Source organism: Panonychus citri, unplaced genomic scaffold, assembly GCF_014898815.1.
Source record: "Panonychus citri isolate SS breed McGregor unplaced genomic scaffold, ASM1489881v1 Contig00092, whole genome shotgun sequence".
NCBI lineage: Eukaryota > Metazoa > Arthropoda > Arachnida > Trombidiformes > Tetranychidae > Panonychus > Panonychus citri.
In genome coordinates, this window is record NW_026515497.1 from 529,348 (window position 1) to 556,588 (window position 27,241).

The 27,241-nt window shown below is 30.4% G+C and overlaps 2 protein-coding genes across 2 annotated transcripts in view; one reads left to right on the forward strand and one right to left on the reverse strand.

Annotated features, from left to right (window-relative positions):
* Positions 1-8,860, reverse strand: part of LOC128387522 (origin recognition complex subunit 1-like) — a 45,267-nt gene extending 36,407 nt beyond the window's left edge. The window contains exons 1-2 of the mRNA XM_053346728.1: positions 8,640-8,860; positions 5,482-5,964 (exon numbers count right to left, since the gene is read on the reverse strand). Coding sequence (XP_053202703.1) covers positions 5,482-5,920 — 439 coding nt within the window. The 5' untranslated portion in view covers positions 5,921-5,964; positions 8,640-8,860. The remainder of the gene's footprint in view (positions 1-5,481; positions 5,965-8,639) is intronic.
* The window catches only part of LOC128387521 (metabotropic glutamate receptor 6-like), a 101,733-nt gene that overhangs the window by 40,197 nt on the left and 34,295 nt on the right, over positions 1-27,241 (forward strand). The gene's annotated exons all lie outside the window — the stretch shown is intronic.

A 27,241-nucleotide genomic window follows, 5' to 3' on the forward strand; every position in this document is an offset into this window, starting at 1 on the left:
ATGAAGAATTTCATTCGTTAAACCTTTCTTGAAACACCGAAGTCGAGTTTCATCATCACATTTCTCTAAAGAGAGTCGATGAACAGTTTTTCCAATCCACTCGCGCATATCTTCATTTTTCACGAATTCAACAATTTTTGGGTCTTTGGTCATTACCGCACTGAGATTATCAACCAAAGTCTTGATGTTGTTCACTTGATGTGACTCATGTTCTTGATTCCGTGGTTGTGAAGCAAAAGAAGCAACGGGTGATGTTGGACGATTGGGTTGAACATCTTCAACAATGGTTTGTAAACCGATTGATTGTTTAGCCTTAGCTAATTTAAGAATGGTACCAAAAGGTAAAGGAATCAAACGTAATTCAGATTCCGGAGCGGAAAATACACTTTCCATATCTCGACCAATTCGAGAGATAATCAACTGAAGTTCTGATTCTAAAATACCAGAATTTCGACAAGAGGTTAACCATTCACAGGAATCAATCCCTTTTACTTCATCAAGTGATAAAGCTTCAATTTCATTTTCGTTTAAATCAATACCAAGTACCATGAAATTTGTCTTAATGACATCACAAACTCTTCTCTTTAAGAAGCTTGTCGGTGGTACAACACAATTGAATTGTACGAGAAGATCTTTTAGTTCTTGAGAATCTAATTGACCAATACTTGCCATGGTAACGGTAGTGCACGGAATTGAAGATTGATTTAGAATTAAATCTGGAGATGATTCTAAAGGTAATGGTGGATGAACAGTTCTTGATCGAGGTTTATAACTTCTCTTACGATATGGAGTTTCAACAGAAGACGATCTCACAGTAGAACGAGTTGTTGCAACCATTAAAAGAGTTTGTTAAAATTGAAACACAAAAATTGTTCTTAAGAAATGAAGATAATCGATAGAGTTCAATTGGAATCCTGGTATCCTCGCCAAGTGAAGGGAAAAGTAAAATTAAATTACTACCGAAAGGTAAAAATGATGATCAACTAAAGTTAATCTGAAATGGTTATCACCACAATTTTAAGAATACACTCAAGTGATATCCGAATGGAATAAACTTCTTTAAGCTAAAGCTTTAGGTGTAATTTTCAATGGAGATTCCGACTTGCCCTCACTATCAAGTCAATAAGATTCGTATACAGGATCCCAATTGAACACTTTAAGAATCGATTTAATCACTTCCGTTGAACTTAATAATGTTTATTAACTTTAATAAGAAAAGGTAAACTAAGTAAATGTAAGAGAGATAAACACAAATAAGAATGGTAATTTTCTTTAACATTTGAGTTTTAAAACTTAGACAATTAAAAAAGATTCACAAAAGTGGAAAATTAATCTTGTTTCAATAAGATCTAAATCTTAACTCCTCTTACTAAAGTAATTTTTGTATATATGAAAGGGAGATAAAGATTAAGCTTAAGCTTATCCAGTATCCAAGGGTAACATAAAGAAAAAGGGGAAAAACAAGAGAAAAGAAAACGTCTCCTTTGTTTACTTTGGCGCCTAATATTACCCACTCTTGGTAATCACGTGAGTGAAGAATAGAGAAGGAGCCAAAAGGCTTTACCATATAAGGATAAACCATAAGGTTAACAGAAATTAGAGACTATAGTCTGTTGTCTTTTCTTTTGTTTGGTTAACATGAGTAATTGGTAAAAGTGATTAATTAAATTAACTCAAGTTATTACATCAAAATGTTAATTGTTTTAAATAAGAAAAGAAAAATGAAAATTAATGAAAATTAAATGTGAAAGGATTCCAAGGGATTCAACCTTAAGGTAGAACTTGAGCTACCCTTCAATTCAAACATTGATTTCACTTCAGTATTTTAATGTTATCATGGTCATAGTTTTATTCAAAAGAATCACCTGAGTAATTTGTTAGAGTTGGAACTTGGATTTCGAGATAAACATGGAAAAAGAAATGAGAGAGAGAGAGAGAAAGTTAAAAGTAAATAAGTTTTTTTCAATTTTCGAGTTTTTTTCGAAAGAAAAAGTTTTCTGAAAAACAGATAAACTCATGAAGATGGAGGATAGCATCTTATTCAGATCACAACATGATATTAATAGATGATTGAACTTGATGCAAGAACAAAGAGAAATTTGAATCGAACCAATGAATTAGAACTTTTTTTTACTTCGTTTCCATCAACAAACTATCAAAGGAAAAACGCAACTTGGAAACATAATGATAGTAATCATTAGAATCATAACAATTATAATCTTTTAATATATTCATACATGTAAATGTTATCAGATTAATTGTTTGGGAAACAAAATTAAATGCAACCATCAAAGCAAAAATCTAATTTAACTTGGTGCAAGTTAAACTCATAACAACAATTAAATTTAATTATCTAAAGTATAAGATATAAGTATTATTGTACTAATACTATAACACAACAAAAATATAATAAAATTTGATTGTTGATTCAATCAATTGTAAATTCCCTTAAGATTATCATTACACTTGAAAAAGTGATAATTACTAATACGCTATAAGTAAACTTATCTACTAATAATTTCATTGAGTAAATCTAAATACAAATTGAAGTCAATTCATCATGATTAACTTTCAAAGGAAAGATAAATATTTTCATTATAATTATTATATAATGATAAATATTAATAAAGTTCACCAGTGTGACCTTATACAGGGCGTAACAACCAAATATCCCTACTTTTGGCTCCTTATTGCTTGTAGGCCATTTTTCGGGTTGGATTTTTTTCTTCGCGGTTCTACAGAGAAAATGTGAAAGTTTTGTTACGTTTTTGTTTGAAACTTTTCCGTGGAGCCGTTGATGATCAGTGGCCTCCCAAAGTCGGAAAAGTGGTACATTTCGATGCGAAAATTTTTTCTGAAAACTTTTTCCGGCCATTTAAAAGTGCAAAATTTTGCGGACAAACTGAGCTAATCAGCTTTTTGATCTGACTTTCCGTTCAGAAACAATCGAGCGGCAAAGTTAGGGATTAATCCCTATGCCTTTCATAGGAAATTTTTGGACTTTTTTTGATTGTCTTGAAATTAAGTCCTACTAAATAGCCGATGCCAAAAATGGTTTTGAAGTTAAAAAAATTCATTGGCATACATTCATTGGTCTGGAATTAATGCTTATTGTTCGCATTCGGACGATAAATTAACCCCATGATAAACTTATTTAATGACTAACGAGAGAGGTTCTTTTGGTTTCAAAACCATTTTTGGCATCGGCTATTTAGTAGGACTTAATTTCAAGACAATCAAAAAAAGTCCAAAAATTTCCTATGAAAGGCATAGGGATTAATCCCTAACTTTGCCGCTCGATTGTTTCTGAACGGAAAGTCAGATCAAAAAGCTGATTAGCTCAGTTTGTCCGCAAAATTTTGCACTTTTAAATGGCCGGAAAAAGTTTTCAGAAAAAATTTTCGCATCGAAATGTACCACTTTTCCGACTTTGGGAGGCCACTGATCATCAACGGCTCCACGGAAAAGTTTCAAACAAAAACGTAACAAAACTTTCACATTTTCTCTGTAGAACCGCGAAGAAAAAAATCCAACCCGAAAAATGGCCTACAAGCAATAAGGAGCCAAAAGTAGGGATATTTGGTTGTTACGCCCTGTATAATAACCATATATGATTATAATCATAATACAAATATAAATCAAAGATAACGGTAATGATATTATCATATGATAATTACTTGCGACAGTATATTTGACATCAAATTGTGATTGACAGTCTATATGAAAATAGATGAAACAAATCTAATATCAAGTGAATATTATTATTAATATTATTATTCTGAATCCATGAATCTTTTTCTCATCATGTTGATCCTCTTATTTTTTTTCTTCTCTTGCTATTCACCTTTTGTCTCCTTTTTTAAGCTCATTTCCCACTTTACACCTTCCACCTTACCTGATCTAATCCAATTCTCTGATATATTCTCATCTTCCCATGTAATTGAGTCTCTCTCTCTCACTCTCTCTCTCTCTCTCTCTCTCTCTCTCTTAACACATTATTCATTGATCAGTTTCAATTGACTTTTGATGATTTCGAAACTTTCAAAGGTGTATAATGTTATGATCTTTAAGTATAAATACGAAAATGTTGACCCATTTGACAGATTAAATGAGTAGAGTAAATGTTAGTTTAAGAGCATCAATCTTACTATTATTTCATCATCTTCTTATTGAAATCAAATATTTTACAGATAAGATCTTCATACTGATTGATATTAACATTGTCTTAACATTTTCTTTAGTAAACAAACAAAAAAAATTCTAAATAATGATAACTTTTACCTTCTTCAATAGAATCTAATTCTCATTGTTTTTTTTCTGAGCTGATTAATCTGATATCAGAATCAGGAAATCACTTTGGAAAGCATTCACATGATAATAGTAATTATCATGGTAACTTATTGAGTTACTTTTGAAAAGGTAAATTAGATTCTTTTCTCATCATCATCATCATCATGAGAAATCAATGTAATCATTTCATTAAGATAGTCAATATGTTTCGCTATTGCTAACACATAACATTAGATTATAAACAATAATGTTCATTGATCATAAGCTCATTTAAGGGATAGGGAGTTAACAATAATCACTAACATTCAGTTAACTATCAATTAAGATTGAATGAGTAGGAGAGGGTGGAAAAATCAATGAGATAGTGAATTTTTTTCGCATTTTGGTTAATCCAAACAATCAATATGATTGGAGATTCGAAATGGTAAAGTTTGAAGATAATTCGAATCAAGAAAATCCCAAATAATATTAAATCGGAAAAGATTAAATTCTGTTGAAACAACAATCGACCGACAAATCACCCATGCTAATTGTAATCATATAATCATGTAGTTAACTAAAGTTTACTAGAAAGAGAATTGAATTGTTTACATCATTAAGAATTGATTAGCTTAATTTGTTCAACTTCAATTGTCATGTGAAAGTTTTCTAGTCTAATCCATAGTAGAGTTTATATCTTATCCGTAAATCTAAACAATTAACAATCGATGCTAATCAGGATAATTAATCACTGCAAACAAATCAAAGAGGATAAACAGCTATCACCATGTTATTATCATTAAAAATGCTTCAATAAACTTAATTTCAAAATGTTACGATATTAAGATGAAAATCCCTTTACTGTTAATGAATTAGATCCCAAATTGTAAATAAATTGCTTGAGGCTTAATTGGATTAGCACTTTTAAGCTTGAGTGGCAAAGTAACTGAATAAACAACAATCACCATCAGTAAAATGATAATAATAATCAAATAGAGAGAGAGAGAGAGAGAGAGAGAGAGAGAGAGAGAGAATATAATCTAAACAATCAACTGATTACCTAATGAGGGAAAACAAGATTATGCTGATGAAAGTTAAATCTTATCATTTCCTATTCCGGTTCATTTTTCATTATCTTCAAGTATCAACATAAACATATTGATTTTGGTAACGATCAATTAATTGGAATAAAAATTAATTCAATTTACTCACGTAATCGATCAGAAAATTTAACCATTGGAGTAGCATTTAGCTTGGCATCTGGTTGCTCATCTTTCAGCTGATTAGTTTCACCTTTATCCTCATAATCATCATTATCGTCAGTATCATAATTATCATATTCAGGTTCCATTGATCTAATATAAGATTCATATTGCTGATTCTTTGCATCATCATCTTCATCATCTCCATCAGCTTCTGCGGTAACACTATCATCAGAATCTCTATCATCTTCTTCCCTCCTTTGGTTATCCTTTATTTCATCATCATCATCATCTTCAAGCTCGGAAAAGGGATCTTCCAATTTTTCTGTTGATTGTGATCCAGAGACTCGAGTTTCATCCTCATCATCCAAACTCGTTGATAACTTTAGGCTTAAATTGGCTCGAATCAGTTTTCGCTTGGGTTGATCTTCACTCGGTCCTGGTTCCATGATGTTTTCATCAACAATATTCAGCGAAAATATCTGAAGTTACTCTGGATATTATATCATCATGTCAGGAGAAAGAAAGATAAAGAAAGGTGAAGATAAAGATGATTGATAAGGAGTCAGTGGTATACAAGATGATTGATAAATCTGTAAACTTGAATACAATTTGCATCAAATTGCATAATACAGGACGAAGATAATTGATATTCACATGATTGAAACAGATAATTCAAATTGAATTCTAACCAAAACCTGTATCATACTAATTCCCAATGAATATATATGATAATCTAATAGTTCAGAATATTAATCAAATTGAATGGAATAATAAAAGTTCATCATAATATCTGTTACTTATTGTAATATATTTACATTCACCTTGCATGATACTTATACTAAAAAAAGTTATCTAAATAGCCTTAGGATAAAGATGGAAACCAATATGATTTGAATCACCATAACAAACTTTTTATTTTCACCACGAACCACATTTTAATAGCATGAGATTTGTATTGTTCATTTGAAAGCAACACTTGATTAAAACTAAGATGAATCATAAATATAAATTATTACCATGAAGCTGAAAATCCAAGTCTTAAGATTTATTCAAATGAGTTCTGCATATCTTGTTCATTTACAAATTCAGCTCAACAGTGGGCTCAGGTTAGAATCTGAAATCCATGTGAAACTCATATGTAGCTCTTTCATATAGCTTGAGCTCAAAGAGAACAGGAAATCCATATACTTTCCCTGATTTCGTTTAAAGTACCGATTTCATAGTTCTTATATCTAATAACATGAAGCTTTTCTCTTTTCTTGTATACTAATACAATATCGATAATCTTGCCAATTAAATGGTTCAGTCTAATTCTGTTGATCTGATTATCCAATGTTTACCTAATTCTGAAGATATTGATTGAAATAAGTAATGAATGAGTGACACTGTTACCAATTAGTTATGAAAAATTGATAATTAGTTAGAAAATCAAACAACAGCTAATCAGATTATCAGGCCTTAGATGGTAAAAAATAGTGAGCTAATACAAACTATTAAGCTAATAAATATTATTTTCCATTGTAAAGATTAAAACTCATATTCTTAGGGTGTTAAAAATCTTAACCCAATCAAAGTTTGAGGTTAAATCTTAAAATTTGATTAAATTTTCCGTAATCTAATCCTACAATTAGTTTAAATTCAATCACCAGATATTGACCTTAATTTTTTTAATCAAACTATCGGTTTTATTATCGATTATATTGACTAAATTTAAATGTTTTCTTTACATCAATTTCTACCTGTAGATGTTCAGGTTTATTGGAATTTCTTTATTCTTTTTCTTTTCTTACATTATAAAGATTTCACTTTTAAAGTAGAATATTGATTCGAATAATGTTTCCTTGTGATCTTTTATTTGGAATGGATATCAGAATATAATCTAATATAATTGAAAGAATTGAATGGTTATTATGAAAATGAATAGACTGATGAACTTTTGAAAAATTACTATCTATTAAAAGACTTATAGATTAATTGTCCATGAAAAAGTTATGATTACCATGACATTCACCTAAGAATATCAAGCCGACTAGTAATCGGTGAACAGGGAATATGATATTGATGATCATTCCAGAATCATCTGAGGAAAATATCAATATTTTAAGATCATATTTAAAGTGATATATTTTAGCAGCGAGAAAATGAATGAAATATTATCATCATGAATATCTATTTGGGATAAAGGTAGATGAAAATGGAAAAATGCCTTAAATTATCAATAATAAATCGAAATTTTTAGATTAGTATCATGATGAAAATTTTATCATGATCAGAGAAAAAATGTAACTACTTTTTCTAATTGTGACGATAGTATTAAATTTCTGGTGAATAATATATTACCTTTGAGAGGAGAAGTAAGGAAAACTCGTATTTGTAAAAAACGAGGGAATTTTCAGTGATCCGAGAATTTTTTCTTCTAATTTATTTGACAGAATCATTTTTAATTCATGAAGAGAATCAAATTCTGAATGAAATATTCTAATAAAGTGATTATAACTCAATACAATTTCTAAATAAATTCCGAATCATCATGAGCTTTCCAATATTATATTCATATTAATCCTTGAATTGATTGATTTTCACCCCATGCAACCTTGATGAGTATCGAGGTTTATCTGATATTCAGATTTACTCTTATTGTCAACTGGGAGTGAATCAGAATAAGGAATGGATTTTGATTTACTTTTCATTGTAAAGTGAAAAAATTGATAAAAAGTTAATCATCAATGAAGAATCAAAGGAAATTATTAATAATTCTGAGTTTTTGATAAGTTGATAATGAAAGGAATGAACTTGAATCATTTGAGAAATCATCTTATCAACTTTTTTCTCAGTTTTCTTCATGATTATTCCCACAGAAAAGTAAAGCTGATAACTGAAAAGTTAATCTCATCTGCATATGAATAAAGTAATTTAAGTAATCTGATTAGTTTGAGCTCTCAACATTTCATTTTTTTCCTTTTCCTGCTCAATTTATAAGCGAAATCAATTGTTAAATTGACTTTGAAAAGAATTGACAATAATCAAGGCGATAATAAGTAAAACTTTACGATAATATTGACGAGAAAAAATTAGAACAGCAGAGCAAAAAAAGGAGAGAACAAAAAAATCTCCATGATTTTTTTTGTTAGTTTGGAAAAATAGGAAAATACTCTAAATATATACCTCAGATTCCAGGGGGTGGAAAGTATTCACAGTGAATGTTATGATATTTACCAGAATTCTGGAGTGACTCGAAAAGTATAAAGGTGAAAAAGTGAATGATTTTCACAGTTGTTTGAGTATCAAACATACATAATTTCAATGATTTTCAAAGTATTTGGATGAAGTTTATCCATATTATTGAAGAAACAATTGAAATAACTGAACAAATTTGGAAACATATGATTACTAGACAACATGGGATTCCAAGTAACTTCAAGTTCTATCCATGAGATGGCGTAAAAATACAGAATTCTGGGGACCGTTAACCAATGACGATATTTGAATTCATTCTTTTCTTAGAAATGATAATATTCGATAACCAGGTTAATTATTAATAATATTCATTTGAACAAATTAACTAGATGATTATAATCTTTACCAAGTGAATAAGTTCAACCAATTGTACTCATGGTTCGTGATCAATGTTCAAAAATTTAATAACGTGTCTATAATCAATCTTATCAATTAGATAATTATGATTGTATATTCATAACCAACTAGGGGTAACCATTAATTGCTATGATTTAATCAATGAAAAAGTAATTAAAGTAATTAGCTCAAAGATGTATATGCTCATGTAAAGACTATCATGACATATAAATGAACCTTAAAATGGATGAGAAAAAGTTTTCATTCTGATTCTCATGGCAAATCAATCATTTTAATTTCTTTTGTGATTTTTATCAGCGATAAGGATTTAATTCTAAAGATATTTTACCGAGTTTTCTCTGGATTTCTTGGCAACTACAAAGAAACTCACCAAGTTACAGGTTTGAATAAAAACTTTTTTTCTTTAAGTATTTAGCACCCAGACTCGAGTTTGAGTGATACCCGATTGTCATATTACGATCTCAAGGTTATTTTGGTTGTTCTTTTAGTATAAGATTTCAAGATTATTTGATTACTCGATTTGAACACAAGAATTTAGCCAAAACTTGGTGAAATGCCCTGTGGATAACCGAAAGAGTAGGTAATCATCAGTTATTAAAATGTAACTCTATTATTGATAAGTGAGCTGAGAAAAATATTTTGTTGCTTTTTGACAACGAAAGGTGAAAGTATAAAAGTTCACCAAATTTTTCCATTTCAATTTTATAACTTCAGTTCAACTTTGCTCTTTACGATGAGATGAACGATTTTTTTTTGTTCTAACTTTTTTCTTTCGTTTATTACTTCCTCAATTATCAATTGTGAAAGAGTATAATGAAGGTGAGTGCATTAATAGGAAGAAAAGTTTTCACTATTCGAACTTTTATTTTCTTGATAATTTATGAATTTTAACCCATCAAGGGAGAATTATCTTTAGAAAACATTAGTTTAGAATTATGTTCTAAAATTATTTTAAAAAGGTGGATCAGGAATCGAATTGGTTAAATCAATTGGCTTTGAAAATTCTGACAGAACATTCTGCAGACACACAATCAAAAAGAAGAAGAAAAGTTCTAATGGGATCGATTTTTTGTAGTATTTTAAAACTACCTAATGGTCAGAAGGAAATTTATTTCTATCGATTTTATCATCACCGTGAGAGAACTTGAAATGTACAAATTTGGAAGAAAGAAAAGAAAAAGTTGAGCTTTATTATTGAAAAATTTTGGAAAAACAAAAAATTCTTCTCGGGAATTTGTTTACCATTTTCATGAAGTTCTAAAAGAGTTAAAATTTCATAATGATTCCATTCTCAAGGTGAACTCATTATTATAATATAACTCCTGAAATGATCATCACCATGTTGTCACCTTTGATGTTGATTAGATTATTTTCATTTCATATCTTAATTCATGACTTGAATGAAATAAAATGATAACAATGCGATCCAATTACTTATATAATATAGCAAGTTGAATATGCGTCGATGAAATAAAGTTGTGAACTCAATAGATAAAATATTCCAACCGAATCAAGGTGAAGAAACAAAAGATTCTGATAAGTTTCTTCAGTCTTTCAGAGTTTAACATTGATATTCAGACAATGTCGTCTCATGTTGTTACCAATTTTCCTTCTCACTGTATATTCATTATTAATACCTCATGAAATTGTCATGATACCATGAAACGATTCAATCCCTATGAAATTGTTTCAGTTATCACCTAAAGTTTATCTTCAACTACTTTTGTAATTTTTAGTCTCATTCGAATCCAGAACCATCATGTAAGCTCACGTGGAATCAACTTTAAGAAATATAAGATATTTATTACTGATGATATGGATGAAGATAAAGATGAAGATGATGGTTATTGGCAACATTACTTGTTACTCTATGATTACGAAGATAAATCCAATTCTTGTTAAGGTTAAACAGAGAGAGAGAGAGAGAGAGAAACATGTTGACTCAAAATGTTGACTCATTGTTTTCTCATCATCATTATAAACATCATCAACTCTATCATGACGATGATAATAATCATCATTTTCTTCAATGTCATTTATCTTGTTATTTCATGGTTTCCATCATGAACGAAGTTAGAGAAAGAAAAGTTTCAATCGTGTTTCCAATGTTTCAACTCAACGTTTTACTTTTTATTTTCATCAATTGGCTACAATTTAATCCTCATCAATACTATCATCACCATTGTCGTCATTATTATTGTTTTCATCATCTTCATTCGTCATTTCAAATGGCTTCCGGGCATGAAAAATACACACACATAGAAATTTCGAAATATCTATGATCATACAGGGAAAGTTATAATACATATATGTATATGTATGTAATATTAACATGAGCTTTGTTCTGTTATATTATCTTTGGAGTTCATGTAATGTTCAGTTTCTATCATGATAATTGCAATTTGTGTTGTCTGAAAAATTATGATGATTACAGTTAACAAGAACTTGTCAAATACAAATGATCAACTACGAGCTTAACAATAGTACTTCAATTGTCCTATTCCCATTACAATTAAGCATAATCAAGAATGGAACAGAATCTCTGAGTCAGAAGTAATCATTGAATTCATGATTTTGCTTAAATCTTCAGAGATAAATAAAGTTTCCAGTGTTATATTTTTTCTCTCTCTCTCTCTATCTGTAATTACGTGTACACCAAATGCTCAACAATAACAAGAAGACGAGAAAAAAAAATCGAGAGAAAACAGTTTCAATATTCTGAGTGCCTGTTTTATTATTATTTTATTATTATTATTATTAAACTCCAATCCCATGAACCAGAATTAGTTTACCTGTGGTAAGATTACCATGAAAATTGTATAACAAATGATATTAGTCAGCATTTTTTTTTACTCTCATACTTTTGTGAATCATGTAAAGCCAGAAAAAAAATGTCAGACAATTGAAGCTCAAGTTTCAGCTCCAATTCAATTCCAGCTCAAGTATCTATCAGCACCATGATTACTTGTATATATTTGGAAAGTTGATTATATAATAGCTCTGTGAATATGAACAATCACTTGAAACAATAACATGATAACTTTGGACTGAATGTAATCTTCAAGGAAGGGAAAAAGATTGAAAAAGAAACAAAATTGTTACAATATCAATTCAGTGTAATACCATGTCAACTGAATCTCTCAGGATGATTTACATTTTACATGGAGAAAATTGCAAACACAAGGAATATTCATTGAATCAAGTGGGTTAAACCAATGAAATCAACCGATCTCATTGTAAAGAGTTGAATACAAAGATCTCAAACAAATGATGACCCTTAGAGTGACTGATTGTAGATCACCATGATGAATTAGTTGCTCAAATGAAAAATCATTGAAACTATTCCAATGGTGATGATTATTAGTTGAATAAAAGTATCACCTTGAAAATTGATGAATTTCTTTCTCTTGTTGCTGTGAGATTGCACATGGAAATTGTTCAGAAACTATTATATAGCCTCAGGGTTGTAAGGTGTGATCACTAAAAAACCGGACTAGCTTTGATCGCTAATATCATCACATTTACTGATAGTACAGATTTTTAAAGCACACCAAATTAAAGGCAAAGCATCAAACAATTAGACAAATTAATTTGATTAGGGTCACATTTTTATTAAAAAAGTCCTGCCCGCAAAACTGAATAGCCCTCGAAAAAAAGTTGTAAATTGTATATCCATAGGCTTAAATACATATATTTTATAGTGGCGTCATTTGGGAGGGAATAATTTTTTTAATAATTTTATTTCTGAAAACTAATGTACAGCTATTCAGCTTTCTAATGAGACTATGGACACTTTTCTGTGACCTCAGATAAGGTCACAAAAGATAAATTTAAGAAAGTCCATTAAATTTCACTGTTCATGCGCAAAATACGAAATTTTGTTTTTAATTTAATTCATAATTCGTCTAATTAATTAATTTGTCAAATAAATCTTTTGTTTCACAATATTGTTTAAATGACCAATCATCTAGAATAAGTGAAAACTAGCCGAAAATCGCGAAAATGACCTCAATTAACGTGAAAACTAAAACCAGCTTTGACAAGATGAAATTGGTGGTCCTGATTTCTGCGTATTTTAGACAACAGAAAGTCGGAACTTAAAGGTGACTCGATATAAATACTAAATCAATCTAATTTTATTAAAACGAAAAAAATATCATTCAATAAATGGTTGAAAAGATATTAAAGAAAAGTTCAGTCGGTTTTAGTGATCACCCCTTATACAATTGATGGATATCAAAGAGATATGTTGATCTGTTGATATTTTTCTCGTTCTCTCTCTCTCTCTTGTTTCAAAATTCACTCCGGATTAGAACATTTTCTTTTGGAACTTTTTCTGTCAGAACGAGTCGTCTCTTCCAAATTTTAATCATGATTTTTTCCAGCCCATTCCAGTCAATTGAATCCTGAATTCTCAATGATTAGGGAAATAACATGGTGAATATGATAATCAATTTAATTCCAAATGGTAAAGGAAACATTTTTGTTCTTACCAAAGGAAATAGTTACCTGTCGATAGATATTTTCAATTACGATTCAATTTGCCCTTCATGTTCTTCTTGTAAACATTGTCACAATGTTGAATTTTTTATGACTTTAAGAGGCAACGGAAAGATTCAGGAAATAATAATCTTCAGAAAAAAGACAAATGAAATTCATGTTCTAAAAAGATACATCACTAAGAGTTTTAATACTATTACTATCATTTTCAGTCTAAGAATAAATTTCCTGTAAAACTGAGTCTTTTTATCATGAAATCCGCAGGTAAACTTACTATCAGACTCATGATAGAAAACAGATAAAAAATAACTCAGAAAACCATAATATAAATAATGAAAAATAAGAACGTGAATCTAATTAATATTTGTTTGCTCATCTTATTTTTGACACATCAACTTGTAATATTGTAGATTTTATAAGCTTCCTGGAAATTTATTAATATCATCAGAACTAACATTGAAATTAACAAAAATTCTTGCACGTTGAACAACCTCATGGTGTCGAATGATACTTTTAGAAAAATATGCTCAATCTTAAAGTGCAGACTTTTACTTTTGAAGATCCTCTTGTGGATACATGAATTGCGGAAATAGTATCGAAGTTCTGAAAAAATGAACAAAAAGTTTCATATTTCGTCGATTGTGAAATTCAAGACGATAATCGTGGTACTCAAGAAAAACAGAAACGAAACCCAAAACAATATTTCTGTTTCTATCAGAATCTTTCTGCTTTAACCGACTTGCTAAGACCGGGCAGTTTTATTTCTGCTGTCATTTTTACTCCTTGAGAGTCTATGCTTTTTGATTAGTTTTGACTATTGACTAAATTGAATGAAAAAAGAGCCAATAGTCTTTCAAATCAGCTGAGTTAAATTGGCTCAAATATTAATGGTTTGTACTCTAACTGGACGTTTCAAACGTCCATGAATCAACATTGGATCTATTTTGAATTGATTTAAACAAAAAGTTGGTCAAAGAAAATAGAATCAATGACTAATGAATGTTTTCTTATGCACCCGGTTCTAATCTTGAAATTCAACTCAACTCAATAAGAATCTTAATCATCCTCTCTGAATCTTTTGTTCATCTTTTATCGAATATGACAATACAGGACAATTCAGCTACTTTGTTGGTTTTCTTTTCACGATTACTCAGAAACTACTTGAGCGATAGGGTCCATATTCTGTCTATAGAAGTTTAGCCGATGCTCAATTGCCATATTTCAAGGTCAAGGTCATAAAGGTTATTCAGGAAATAACACACTTGAAGGTCATTTGAATAACTTTTTGAAAACTAGGAATTTTTCAGGCCTGCTTTTGAAGTCAGAGGTACGATCTGACCTTGTTCTCTGTGACCACTTTACTCACTTGAGATCTCAGTGTTGAAAGTTGAGGCAAGCAAGTATCGGATGATGAAGACTGGTGAGTGGAACATTCAAGTCGGAGGCGTACTTTGAAATATCTTGAAATAAAAGTTCTGACGGAGTGAATTTATCGTCAGGATTACCGAAAGGGAAATCCTTTCGTTTTCTTTTTTTGGCAGGATTCAGAGGGCTTGGTTTTCTTTTTCTAGCTCGAGATGATGTAGCTCGAGTTGGTGATTTTTCGGGAAATATTTTGATGAGACCTGAGCTTGAGATGATGAGGAAGCACGAGATGATGCTTGAACTTTACCTTTTCCCTTTCCTTTTCCTTTTCCTTTTCCTTTGGGAAGAGATGATGAAGAACGAGCTGGTGCTGAGGGAGTTGTTTCATTAAGCTCTGAATCACGCGATAATGATTTTTCTTTGGAGAGAGATGATGCGGATTAAGAACGAGCTGGTGTTGATGGTTGTGTTGGAGCACGAGATGGGGATGAAGAACGAGCTGCTGAAGCTTCCTCGAATATTGGTGATGAGGGCTGAGGAGCTTTACCTTTACCTTTACCTTTACCTTTACCTTTACCTTTACCTTTACCTTTACCTTTACCTTTACCTTTACCTTTACCTTTACCTTTACCTTTACCTTTACCTTTACCTTTACCTTTACCTTTACCTTTACCTTTACCTTTACCTTTGTCGGGTAAATACGTTGAATCATGTTCAACTCTAGTCGGGTCTTCACCGTAGATCATGGCAATTTCAGCTATTTTTGTATCAGCCTCGACTCATAATTTGGCTTTTCTTGCCTGATCCAAAGCTTTTTTAGATCCAAGCCCGATCAAAACGTACAGCCCTGTTGACCCTTGGATTTTACATGTGGATAAAATTGGGAAAGGGGTCACGTGAAAGGGAACATTTTCTTCCGAATGAAGATATTTTGTTAAGAAAATAAATTTCATTTTGGTTGATTGGGGAGAAACTAAATAAACAAAACAATTGGTCATGTTGAATCAAAATGAAAAGTGGCTTGAAAGAGAAGAGAAGAAAATAAACAAGAAGAGAGAAAAGAAAAACCAAAAAAGTGGAGAAAAAGTATTGTTGCGAGAGAAAAGAAAAAAATAAACAAGGATTATTGAAAGAGTAGATAAGGATATTAAATTTTCTTTAATGCTTTCATTAATCTTAGGTTAATGAGCTGACAGTCCTCAAGGCGACATTAGCGCTCATGAAAGCTCTCAAATCCACCCAGTTTTTGAATTTTTCATATGTTACTGTGGACCTAACCCAGTTTTGGGCTGGTTTTTTAAAATGTATGCTGGCCGAAGCTTTATGGTCTGATCCAAAATCAGGAAAATCGACCGCAGATTCGAGTTGAAGATTAGATGAAGCACAAACAAAATCTAAACAAGAATCGGCTCTTGTAGGCACATCTGAATTGGGTAACAGATTGAACTCAACCAATATCGACTTGAGAATTCGTTCCCACTTGTCCAATCTCGATCTTTTAGCAGAGCCAGACGAAAAAACATTTCTAATATTAAAATCTCCAGCACACACCAACCCATCGACTGGTTCGAATCGGTCTCCGTCGGCATCTTCCTTCCCTTCCACTACCGACGCAATGAGGGTTAGCAAGCATGACAAAAACTCTTTCAAATTCAAATCATCACTAACGGGCCTTCTATGAAGATTGATGATGGCAATTGAAAAAATTCCGTTTCGTGAATTTCCGAACGCAACCACACAATGTTACACTGGATGTCCGTTCGGTTACATTCGTAAGTTTTTATATGGGTGACTTTAGCTTGAGCTACAAGTGTCACTAGCTCGGTACCATGTAGTCTATACATGAATGAGCCCCGAGGATCGTTGGCAGACCAAGTTCTGGTCAAATCACTTTCAAGGGCTACCATGATGGATGTTTTGACTTCTTGGAACGACGCGATCACAATTAAATTTCGATCGCGTGACAATAAATAGTCAACAGAACTCCAAAATACATCTTTTTGGTTATGGATGAGATGGGTGATGAATTCATGGAAAATTTAGATTCAGAAAACAAAGGAATCGAAGAACATGGAGATTCAGATAATGAAAAGGATTATACAAATACTGCTTGGGATATTCATTGTTTTGATACAGAATCATATTCTTAAATCCTACTCAAAAGTTTGATTCCTTTAGAGTAGTATGTAAAGTATTGCTTCTGGATCAAACAACGTTACTGGATCATTTCTACGCCTCTAGATCAGTACGCTTCTAGATCAGTACACTTCTGGATCAACCTACGCTTCTAGATCATTACACTTTTAGATCAAATAAATCGACATTTCTGGATCAAATCGATCTTAATTTAGAATAAATCGACACTTCTGGATCAGTATACTTCTAGATCAAATAAATTAACATCTCTAGATCAGTACATTTCTAGATCATTGAAACTTAACATTTCTGGATCACGAACCCGTATATAAGAAGGGAGGCTAGTAGGGAGATGATAAGATGCGTTTACTCGTCATTACTCAGAAATGTGAATTAATTTGATCTAAAAGTGTAATGATCTAGAAGTGTAGGTTGATACAGAAGTGTACTGCTCCAGAAGTGTACTGTTCTAGATGCGTACTGATCTAGAGGCGTACTGATCTAGAAGCGTAGATTTGATCCAGAAGCGTAGAAATGATCCAGTAACGTAGTTTGATCCAGAAGCAATACTTTACATACTACTCTTTAGCAGCGAATTCAAAATAAATTAATTTCAAATAAAACTGATTTTTCGAATCAAGAATCTAGCATTTGAGTTTCTATTTCATTGAACCCATCAAAAGAGTCGTGTGAAGTTCGAATAAGTTCTTCCATTCTTTGTTTCAGCTTGGCGTGAATCTGAATGATAAATCTTATTTTCGCTTTTTTGAGAATCAATAATCATATTCATTAATTTAATTTTCTTTGATCAATTTTTGTCTTAATTAATCAAAAACAGACTCAATGTTGATTCATTGCCGTCTAAAAACGGCCAAAAAAGAGTCAAAGTCATTAATCTTTGAGTCAAATTAATTCAATTAATTTGAATGATTATTGACTCTCTGTTAATTCAATTTAGTCAATCATCAAAACTAATAAAAAAAACGTCAAATACGCTCAAAATGAGCCAAATCTCATCAAAAGGCATTGACTCTCTAAGGAGTAAAAATGTCCCATTCACCTTGTTTTTTGACTCTCTCATGACTCTTTACTGTTGATTGTCATTCAAACAAAACACCAAAAACGTGAGTTCTTCAGGCTAAATCTCTTCGTTGAAAACACTTAAAAGGGTAATCTGATCACAACTAAAATTATCACGAGCGTTTAATATTCTCATTCTGAATGAATTCAACTCATGATCAATGATGCTCATCCCTTGAGATTAGCCAAAGGATTTTACCCATAACTTCTTGACTTTCAAGTTCGTTTTCAAGGAAATAGAAATCTTTAAATAGTTCAAATTGATCGGAATTACCATTTTCATCGAGTTCACTCTCGGCGAAACATCGTTATTCGCATTTTTTATATCCGCTTCACTTGAGCCCAGTGTCTCTCAATAATATCACTATTGTAATGTGAATGTAAAAGCATTCAGTAGTAGTAGCATTGAGACTTCAGAATCAAGTTATGGAAGTTTAAACGATACGCAATAGCCATAATCATATATCACGGTAATGCCGATCATTCTGTTAGGAGACGATTTTGGAGTTCTTTCGTTGTCAAAATACCATCTCCACTTTTTGATGCAAAAATACTAACCATTCATTTAGATGAAACGTTGGAACTTTTTTTGTTAGAATTTATTTGAAGTCTTATATTTCTATTCATCTGAAGAGTCTCATTGTTCATGAGGTTTTTTATTCTATTTTTGATTTTCGATTCTGCTAACATCAATATACTCTGGTTAATGCTATAAACATTGAAAAGCTTAGATTGAATTCTGTTGTATATATTTTTCTAAGAATGTCAGTGCATGAAGTGATTGTCACATTAGATGAATAAGGAAACAGAAAAGAACAAAAAAAAAGAGATTCAGATGAGATCAAAAGAGGAAAAAAAGTATCACCATTTCAAGACTGAAGTAAAGTTACCATTTGAAGACAGATATTCAAGGTGAAAAACAGATTGAATACACTATAATTTTCATCTTAATGAAATAAAATAAGAACAAAGAGAGAAGGAAAAAAAGTTCTATTCTCATTGAATTGTTTCTTGATTTCACTTTACCATAAGACATTCTGAATTGAACTGAGAGAAAGAAAAGTGAAGATGGTAATGATAATATCACCATATCATTATCACCATTAAAGACGTGTATAAAAAGAGGGTAAATAACGTGATGAAGAGATTCTAAAAAAGTTCTTACAGAGACTTTTTTTCTTGTCAAATGATAAAATAAAAATACAATAAAACTATTATTTATTGAGTTCACTCATTTCCTGATGACTAACCAGCGAAAACGATAATTAACATAAGTTCTGATTGAAAAAAGTATGTTAAGATAATTATGAGATATAAGTAGTCAACATTTCATGTGACTGGATAATATCAATTCTGAGCCAATGCTTAGCATCCTATGACTTATATTATGTCATGTGCAATGTTATGAGTTACAAGTTAACGAGTTATCGTCTAATTCAGATGGAATCTATGAAATCGAATTTTTTTTTCTTTTTTTCTTTATGAAATTCTGACAAAATGTCAGGTATTAACAAGTAAAATGTGTCTTCATGGTTGCTGTTTATTGTCAGAATTGTATCGTTATCAGTCTGAGTCTAGAGATTGACCTGAAAATTTCTTTCGGCAAGTGAGTTAAAGTTCAATGAGAAAGGATAAAGATGAAGATGAAACTAATATAAGAAAAAAAAGTCTTTCGATTGAAATTTTTATATCGTATTTTTTTTCGATTCAATCTCGAAACTTTATTGTAAAAAAATTTCAAATCTGTTCCTTATCATATTACCATAAATCTCATTCTTACAATTGAATATCATGAAGTTTCATCTTGCAATCAAATGTTCACGATAATAACATTTCTATTAATATAATCATTAAATTTTCAGTTCTCAGAATTTTTTTATTAAATTGATTCACAATCAAACGTGAAGACAAAAAATATAATTAGTTGAAAAAGTTTTCATTTTCAACTGTTTATATCAACTAATTGAGTGATTAAAATATACAATTAAATCAATAATTAATTGAGTTGTTTATTGTTCAAAATATTAAACAATCATCATGATCAACCAGATATGTAATATATCAGATATTTTGTTATTACTCCGATAATTGAATTTGAATTAATTATTTTTCATAGTGAAGTTAATTAACTATAAAATAAGTTAATTGGCTCGAATTACAATTAATTGTTACTTTAATTACATGACATTTTTTTCCCAGAAAATTGATACACTAATTGTTGATCATTAAAAATTCAAGTTGAAACAATCAGTAACTAACAATAGTTATATTTTTCAACCAAACGTTAATATATATTTAAATTACCGAGGAAAATGTTTCAATCTTGATTATTCATTATCATGATAATTATCAGAAATACGTTTCAATTAGCATTGTTATGTATTAATAGAAAGCAATTAGATCTTATTAATATATTTACTTGATAATCATCATAAATTGTTATCATATTGAGTTACAAGTCTGTATTGTGTTATATTATTATCATTGTCATGATAATAATGAAGCCTCAAGTTGATTATGTTGATTGTTGACCAATTATTAATTGTCTATGTAAATAATACTATCAACATGATAAACAATTAAGGTTAGCAATCAATTTGTATTATGATTATCACTTTATAATCATAACCAGAAAGATTGAAGAGAAAGTTTATATTTGATTAGATAGTTATTATTATGGAAATCACAATTTATCTCAAGATAATAAATTGATCTGTAATGAAGTTTCTGGGTCAGATTAAAGGTCTGGCTTTATAGATATAATAATAATAATGACCATTGAATGACCATACAGATATTGAACAAAGATTGGCCAAGATATTCAATAACTATTGAAGTCACGAATTGTGAATTAAGAGATTATTCATTCATTTACGATAACCATGAGATGGACTGTCAAGTCAAGTGGATATTATTTGAATTGAACCAGAATATATTGAGATTCTGTGATATTATCTGATTTCAATTTCACTTTTTTTTTCTCACCAATAAGATTCGATGAATTTTATTCTCAGGGTATTATTTACACCATTGAAAAAAAAGTGATATAAATACACCATAAATATGATCAAGGTAATAACCTTTATTAATATCTCAATTGAAATGTTTCATTTCACCGTCATGAACCAGTTTTTTCATTCCTTGGTGACTCTAAATGGTTCATCAATATTTACTCTGACTTTCTCTGAATTGATTTGATGTTGATATCTTATAATCACCATGGAAGATGAAGATGACAATAATAACAGGAATAACAAATGATGATGTGAAGATGATGATTGAGAGTCAGAGAGATAGAGAGAGAGAGGGAAATCTGTATCATCCTCATAAACATTGAAGAGTAATGAGTGTGGAAAAAGTTTCATAGTAAAAATGAATATTCATTCATCATTTAAGTTCCATTATATTATTAACTCATCGAATCGAAAGTGAAAATGATAATTGATGAGAATTGAAGATAGAAAATACTAATGAATGAATTGAACTTTTGTGTTTCAAGAATCGGAAAGAAGACGAAGTGGAAAAAAAAAGTTCAAAATGTTGATTTCGAAAACTTTTTCCTTCCATCAAATCAACAGATTCAAGTGAAAGAATTAAAAAGAAGAAGAAGAGAAAGAAGAAAACAATATATTCTGATCTCTTTGGAAATTTGATCAACAAATTGTTCTGTTTACATGTTCATTCCCATGAGGAGAAAATATAATTGATTTAATGTATCACTCATATTCACACCTTATAACATATTCAACTTACCTGAAAATTGAGAGTAAAGAACTAAATTTTTACCTTCCTGAACTCCTATTTACACCATGAATACCCTGATCATCGGAAGTGAATTTACCTTCATATGAGTGGAAGGGGGAAAAAACCAAATAGTTTTTCAAAGTTCATTGAAAATCCAATGATGAACCTGATCAACCAACAGAATATTCAATTAATATTTTATATATTACATAGATAGTAGCCTAACAATGAATATAATTTGCTAATGGTGGTAAATTGCAGCAAAATATATAATTAGTTAACAATAACAGTAGTTGATTATCATGGAAATGATAAAATACAATCAATTAGAGTAAACTTAATTTAGTAAATAATTAATGACATTATTATTACCTTGAGGTAAAATTGTTCATTATTACATATTGAGCTTAATTTTCAATTACCAGGTACAAACATATCATTCAGAATGGCTTAGTTTATCAATCAAATAACGATCATGAAATATTTAATATTATTAATAATTGTGGTGATTAGTTTGTATATATAATACTAAGTATCATGATCGTGATTCAATTTAATTTCATCAGAGTAATTTCATTTTTTTTTCTGTATCAAGACAAGTTTTCACCTCAATGAATTTAATCAATGAAATTTATCACTTTTTACTACAAATATTAATAATTTCACTGATTAGAAAATAAGTTTTTCTCTCCCTTTGGGTGATAATGGTGAAAATATATAAGTTAATTTGAACAACACAGTTCCAAAGCCGGAAGCAAAAAATATCAGCTTTCATGTATACATGATATTGAATTCATGATAAGTATCAATATTTGAAAGATTATAATTTGCTAATCTCAGACCTGAAGCTTTCAGGGTATTCAATTATATACTGAAAACATGATTACTCATGAAATCAATTCTCTTTACTATTAACCAAGAAAGTAGATATCAAGTGTCATTCTGTCAGATATTGATACTGAATTAGCACTGAACTTTTTTCTCGGTGTTTCAATTTTCATTTTCTTGACTTTTTTTTATCGTTTTCTTATTTTACTTTGAATATCAAGATACTTATGTAATCATCATGATCAACATGAGTTTCAAATAAGGTTTGTTGTTTTCTTTTGGATATGATATTGAACTTTCCATTGTTTCTTATTGGTTTGATTGTTCATGATAAGGCACGTAAGGAAAATTTAGTCTTCTCAACTTCCTCTTTTTTACTTTACTCTGAATTAATATTAATGAATTGATTAAACGTCTAAAAGCTCATGTTAAATGTTGTTTCATGAAGAAATAGACTTACAAGATATTAAGAATTTTTCTCTCTCATCAATTTAACAACCAAAACAGATATTTATATGAATAGCTGTGTATAAGATGCTCAAAGTTTCAAGTGAATGTGATAAGATTCTGAAAGCGTACATGAATTTTTCATCCGATATTCACAGGAAAAGTTTCTAGTTACAGCAAGAATTGTATCAATTAATTTAGGCTTTTTTGTTCATCTGGTCAGTTGAATAGTTGCTCATGAATTTAATAACCATCCAAATGAATCAATAATGATGTTGATAGTTTAATTTTGAGTGCAAATAATGAGCTGATGACAGAATGAAAAGATGGCGCACACAATGAACTTCATGGAAAAGAACAAGGTGGAAATGAGAGATTTGATCAATGAAATGAACTTTTTTACAAATTATCTTGTACGAATCTTCAATATATATCATGTTGGAGTTTTAAGAATTTCAAATTTCCACAACTTTCTCAATTGAAACGTTTGTTGTACCATTTCTGATCGGTGAACCTTAAGAAAAATAATTAACAGTCAGTGATTTCATTTTCTATTCTATTCTTAGTTTGCATGATAATTATTATGTTAGCACAAACTTGAAGTTAATCTTTTACCAGATTTATCTTTCAATCTCGTTTTTCTCTCTGTTATCTGTTTGAAATCCATGGAAATAATTATCTGAAAGTTCAAGGTTGAACTAGAATAAGAAAACGACGGAATTAGCCATGAAAAAGGAAACAAAAAATTCTTCAAAATAGTTAATCTTAAGCTTAATCTGATTCCATGGGAAAAGGTTCCTTTCAGATTATGATTTCTCATTTGAGTCATGTCAAACCATCCTCGTGGGTCATCTTCATGATGTTTGAGATATTCCACCAATTCAAGGTGAGGAATGATTCAAGCATTCACCTTGAACAAATGTTCGTTGACATTTAAAGGGCGATGGCAGATGATGAGATGATTAGAACTTTTTTGCTTTCTAACTCCATCTCAAAATAGATAATAGGTAAAATCATTTTCTGCTAACATACTACTACTCGTATATTACATGGTGGAAACTTTTCATTAACTTCTCATGTGTAATAACAGGTAATCTTTTATTTCTTTCACTTGAAATTCGTATTCCAATGATTTCCAGAATAAACTTCAGTCAGTCTAAACCCTCATGAAAATCTGAAAATTTTCAGACTAATTTTGAGTGAAAACTTATGAACCATAAATGGGAGTAAAGTTAATCACATGAGAAAATGCTACAGAATCGACACTCGAATTTCCCTCTGAAATATTCATTATACCTTTTAAATGACATTAGTAAAAACTGTTACCTCTAATAAGGTGGATATATAATACATTATCAACTTAAAGCGATTTCCTAATGAACCAATAAAGAAAGAGAGAAAAAAATAACTGGATAAGTTTCAATCGATTTGATTGATTATAACCGTTTATGAAATTTCATTTCAATCAACTAAATAGGTTGGGATTAAAGATCATACAAATAACTGAATGTATTGATTAAATTTTTCATCTATTGAAATTTCAATATAACTGAATTCCAGTGGCAATTCAATTGAATTCACCAGTGAAAATAATAAGTAAGTTGTGGTCAATAGTGAGGTTTTATTAGTTATACTAATGTACATTGGAATGAGCATTGGACTCGAGGTGTGTTTTCATGATTGATCATCATGTTTATTTGATTATATGGTTAATAGATTTTGTTAAAAAAATATTATTCTTCAAACATGATGAACATGATTCATGATAATGAAAAGTTAACAATCTGATTACTCAATCAGCAAGCCTAACCTCATATAAAATTGACTGAAATCAGGAAAAGAAACAGTTGAAGACTGGAAATGTGTATTATACATTATAAGGCAATTCGTTATAATATTTACCTTGCTAATTTTACAAGAAAATTTGACAGTTCTATTTATTAATGTTAATTAAAAACTAATTGATCTGATTTTTTTTCTGTGTAGCAATTGAGTCAATGTATAAATTTACATAATCATCAAGTCCCATTTATTATCAAGAGATTTGCATGTAATCAGATAATTTGTATGTTCCATGTGAAACTTTTTTCCCCCTTGTTTTGGTCAGTTTAATTTTCTTGTTTTTACCATTAAATGTCTTCTAAAGTCATGTCATTGACCATTGAAAGATTGAGAAAGGGAAAAAAGTAAGACCATCTAATAGACTGACCATTAAATATTATCATCATTAGTAACTCATAAAATAAATGTCTCTTCTCTGTGTGAAAATTATTACCCTGTGGTCAAGCAATGAGATGATGTTAATTTTCACCATTTGCTGACGAAAAAACCAAAGTAAATTATCATTATTTTATATTGACCATTACCTTTGATGGTCATCATTAATATGATAACAAATATACATTAACTGAGCTTAAATTGTGAAATATTAATAGCAAGTATTATGCACAGTCAGTACGAGAAAATAAATATTACATGGATAACTGGGCTAGTGCTGGCGGGCTCAGCATCTACAGTCTGGTTTAAGGAAAAAAAAATGACATGAGGTTGAAGGAACTGACAAGAGAAGGGCGCGAACTGTTGAGTCGATATCGACTCAACGACTATCGTAACTGATAGAGAACTTTTCGAAATGGCTAAAAATCGATATTATAGCTGCCACCTTTTCCGTTTCCGTTTTTGATCGGCAATTCAAATTCTAGTAGATTAAATTGAAGAAATCAGTCTCGGTCAGTTTTTTTACTCTTAATGATTGTTTATTAATCGAAAATTAATTTCATCAAGTTTTATCGTCGTATCTGCGTAAAAGTTGACCTCATTATGGTTTAATAATGAGTAGTAGTGAAAGTACACAAGATAGCGCAGTCATTCACCCCATGTGACAAACATTTTAGACATTTTAATTAGATCAATTATTGACAAATCTATGAATAATTATTGATTATTGATTTCCAATTAAAACTATTTATATCTGAATTTGACCTACTAACCGAGTGAGCAATTAGTATAAAAAGAGTGTTCAAACTTGGATCAACATTCAGTTTCAAAATGGAATCTTGTAAAGCTTGTGGTTTTGGTGCTAAAGCTGATTTCGATCAATATACCATCGATTATTATGAAAGTATTGGTTATCAAACTTGTTACTCTGAAAAGTATAGGACTCCACAGAAACGAATGGAATCATATGTCAATTGGCCTAAACCAGAATTGGACATAAAAAAGTTGGTAGATGCTGGATTTTTCTACAGGGGGGTAAGAGATTTAGTATCTTGTTTCCATTGTGGCCTCAACGTACATGAATGGCAGCCAGATGACGATCCATTAATCGAGCACTTGAAGTATAACTCCAAATGTGACTATCTATACGTAAAATGTGGGACAATGTTCTTGGCTAAGACATGCTATGATCTTGAAGGAGAGTTACCATTAGCTGAACTATCAAGAACCGAAATTGATCGATACAACTGTAAAGTTTGTAAAGAGAGAGTTGGATGTATCTTCTATCCATGTGAACATGCAGTAGCATGTACAAATTGTACTGTCAAGCTCTCGAAATGTCCGATATGTGATCGTCTAATCAGAAAAGTATTAAGGTTAGCTTTTACTGATTAATCTTTCATTTAACGAGGATGACTCTTTGTGAAAACATTACAGTTAATAATGTTGTCATGTCATTTACTTTGAACTCTAATCTTTCTCGAAGTATAATAAAAATGTATTACCCATCAATAAGGTACCCCAGGAGATTCTCCGGGGGAATATTAAAGTATGTTGATGGGTGTTTATTAATTTTTGACTCGGTAAAATTATTGTAACTGGAATTAAAACTGTAATCTCTTTCAATTTAATAAATCGTTTTGTATCAATTATCCATCAAAATTGATTACATTAATTTCAAAGTTGTCAACATCGTGGCTCATTCAAGGTTATCCGATAATTTTGATTATTCAATACTCAAAAGGTTTCCAAAGTACTCATACGAGCCAGAGTTATTTCCAGGAACATATATAGTGGACGGACAAGGTTATTTTATCGTTTTAAAACAGGAAGGATAACAGTAACCGGTATCAAAG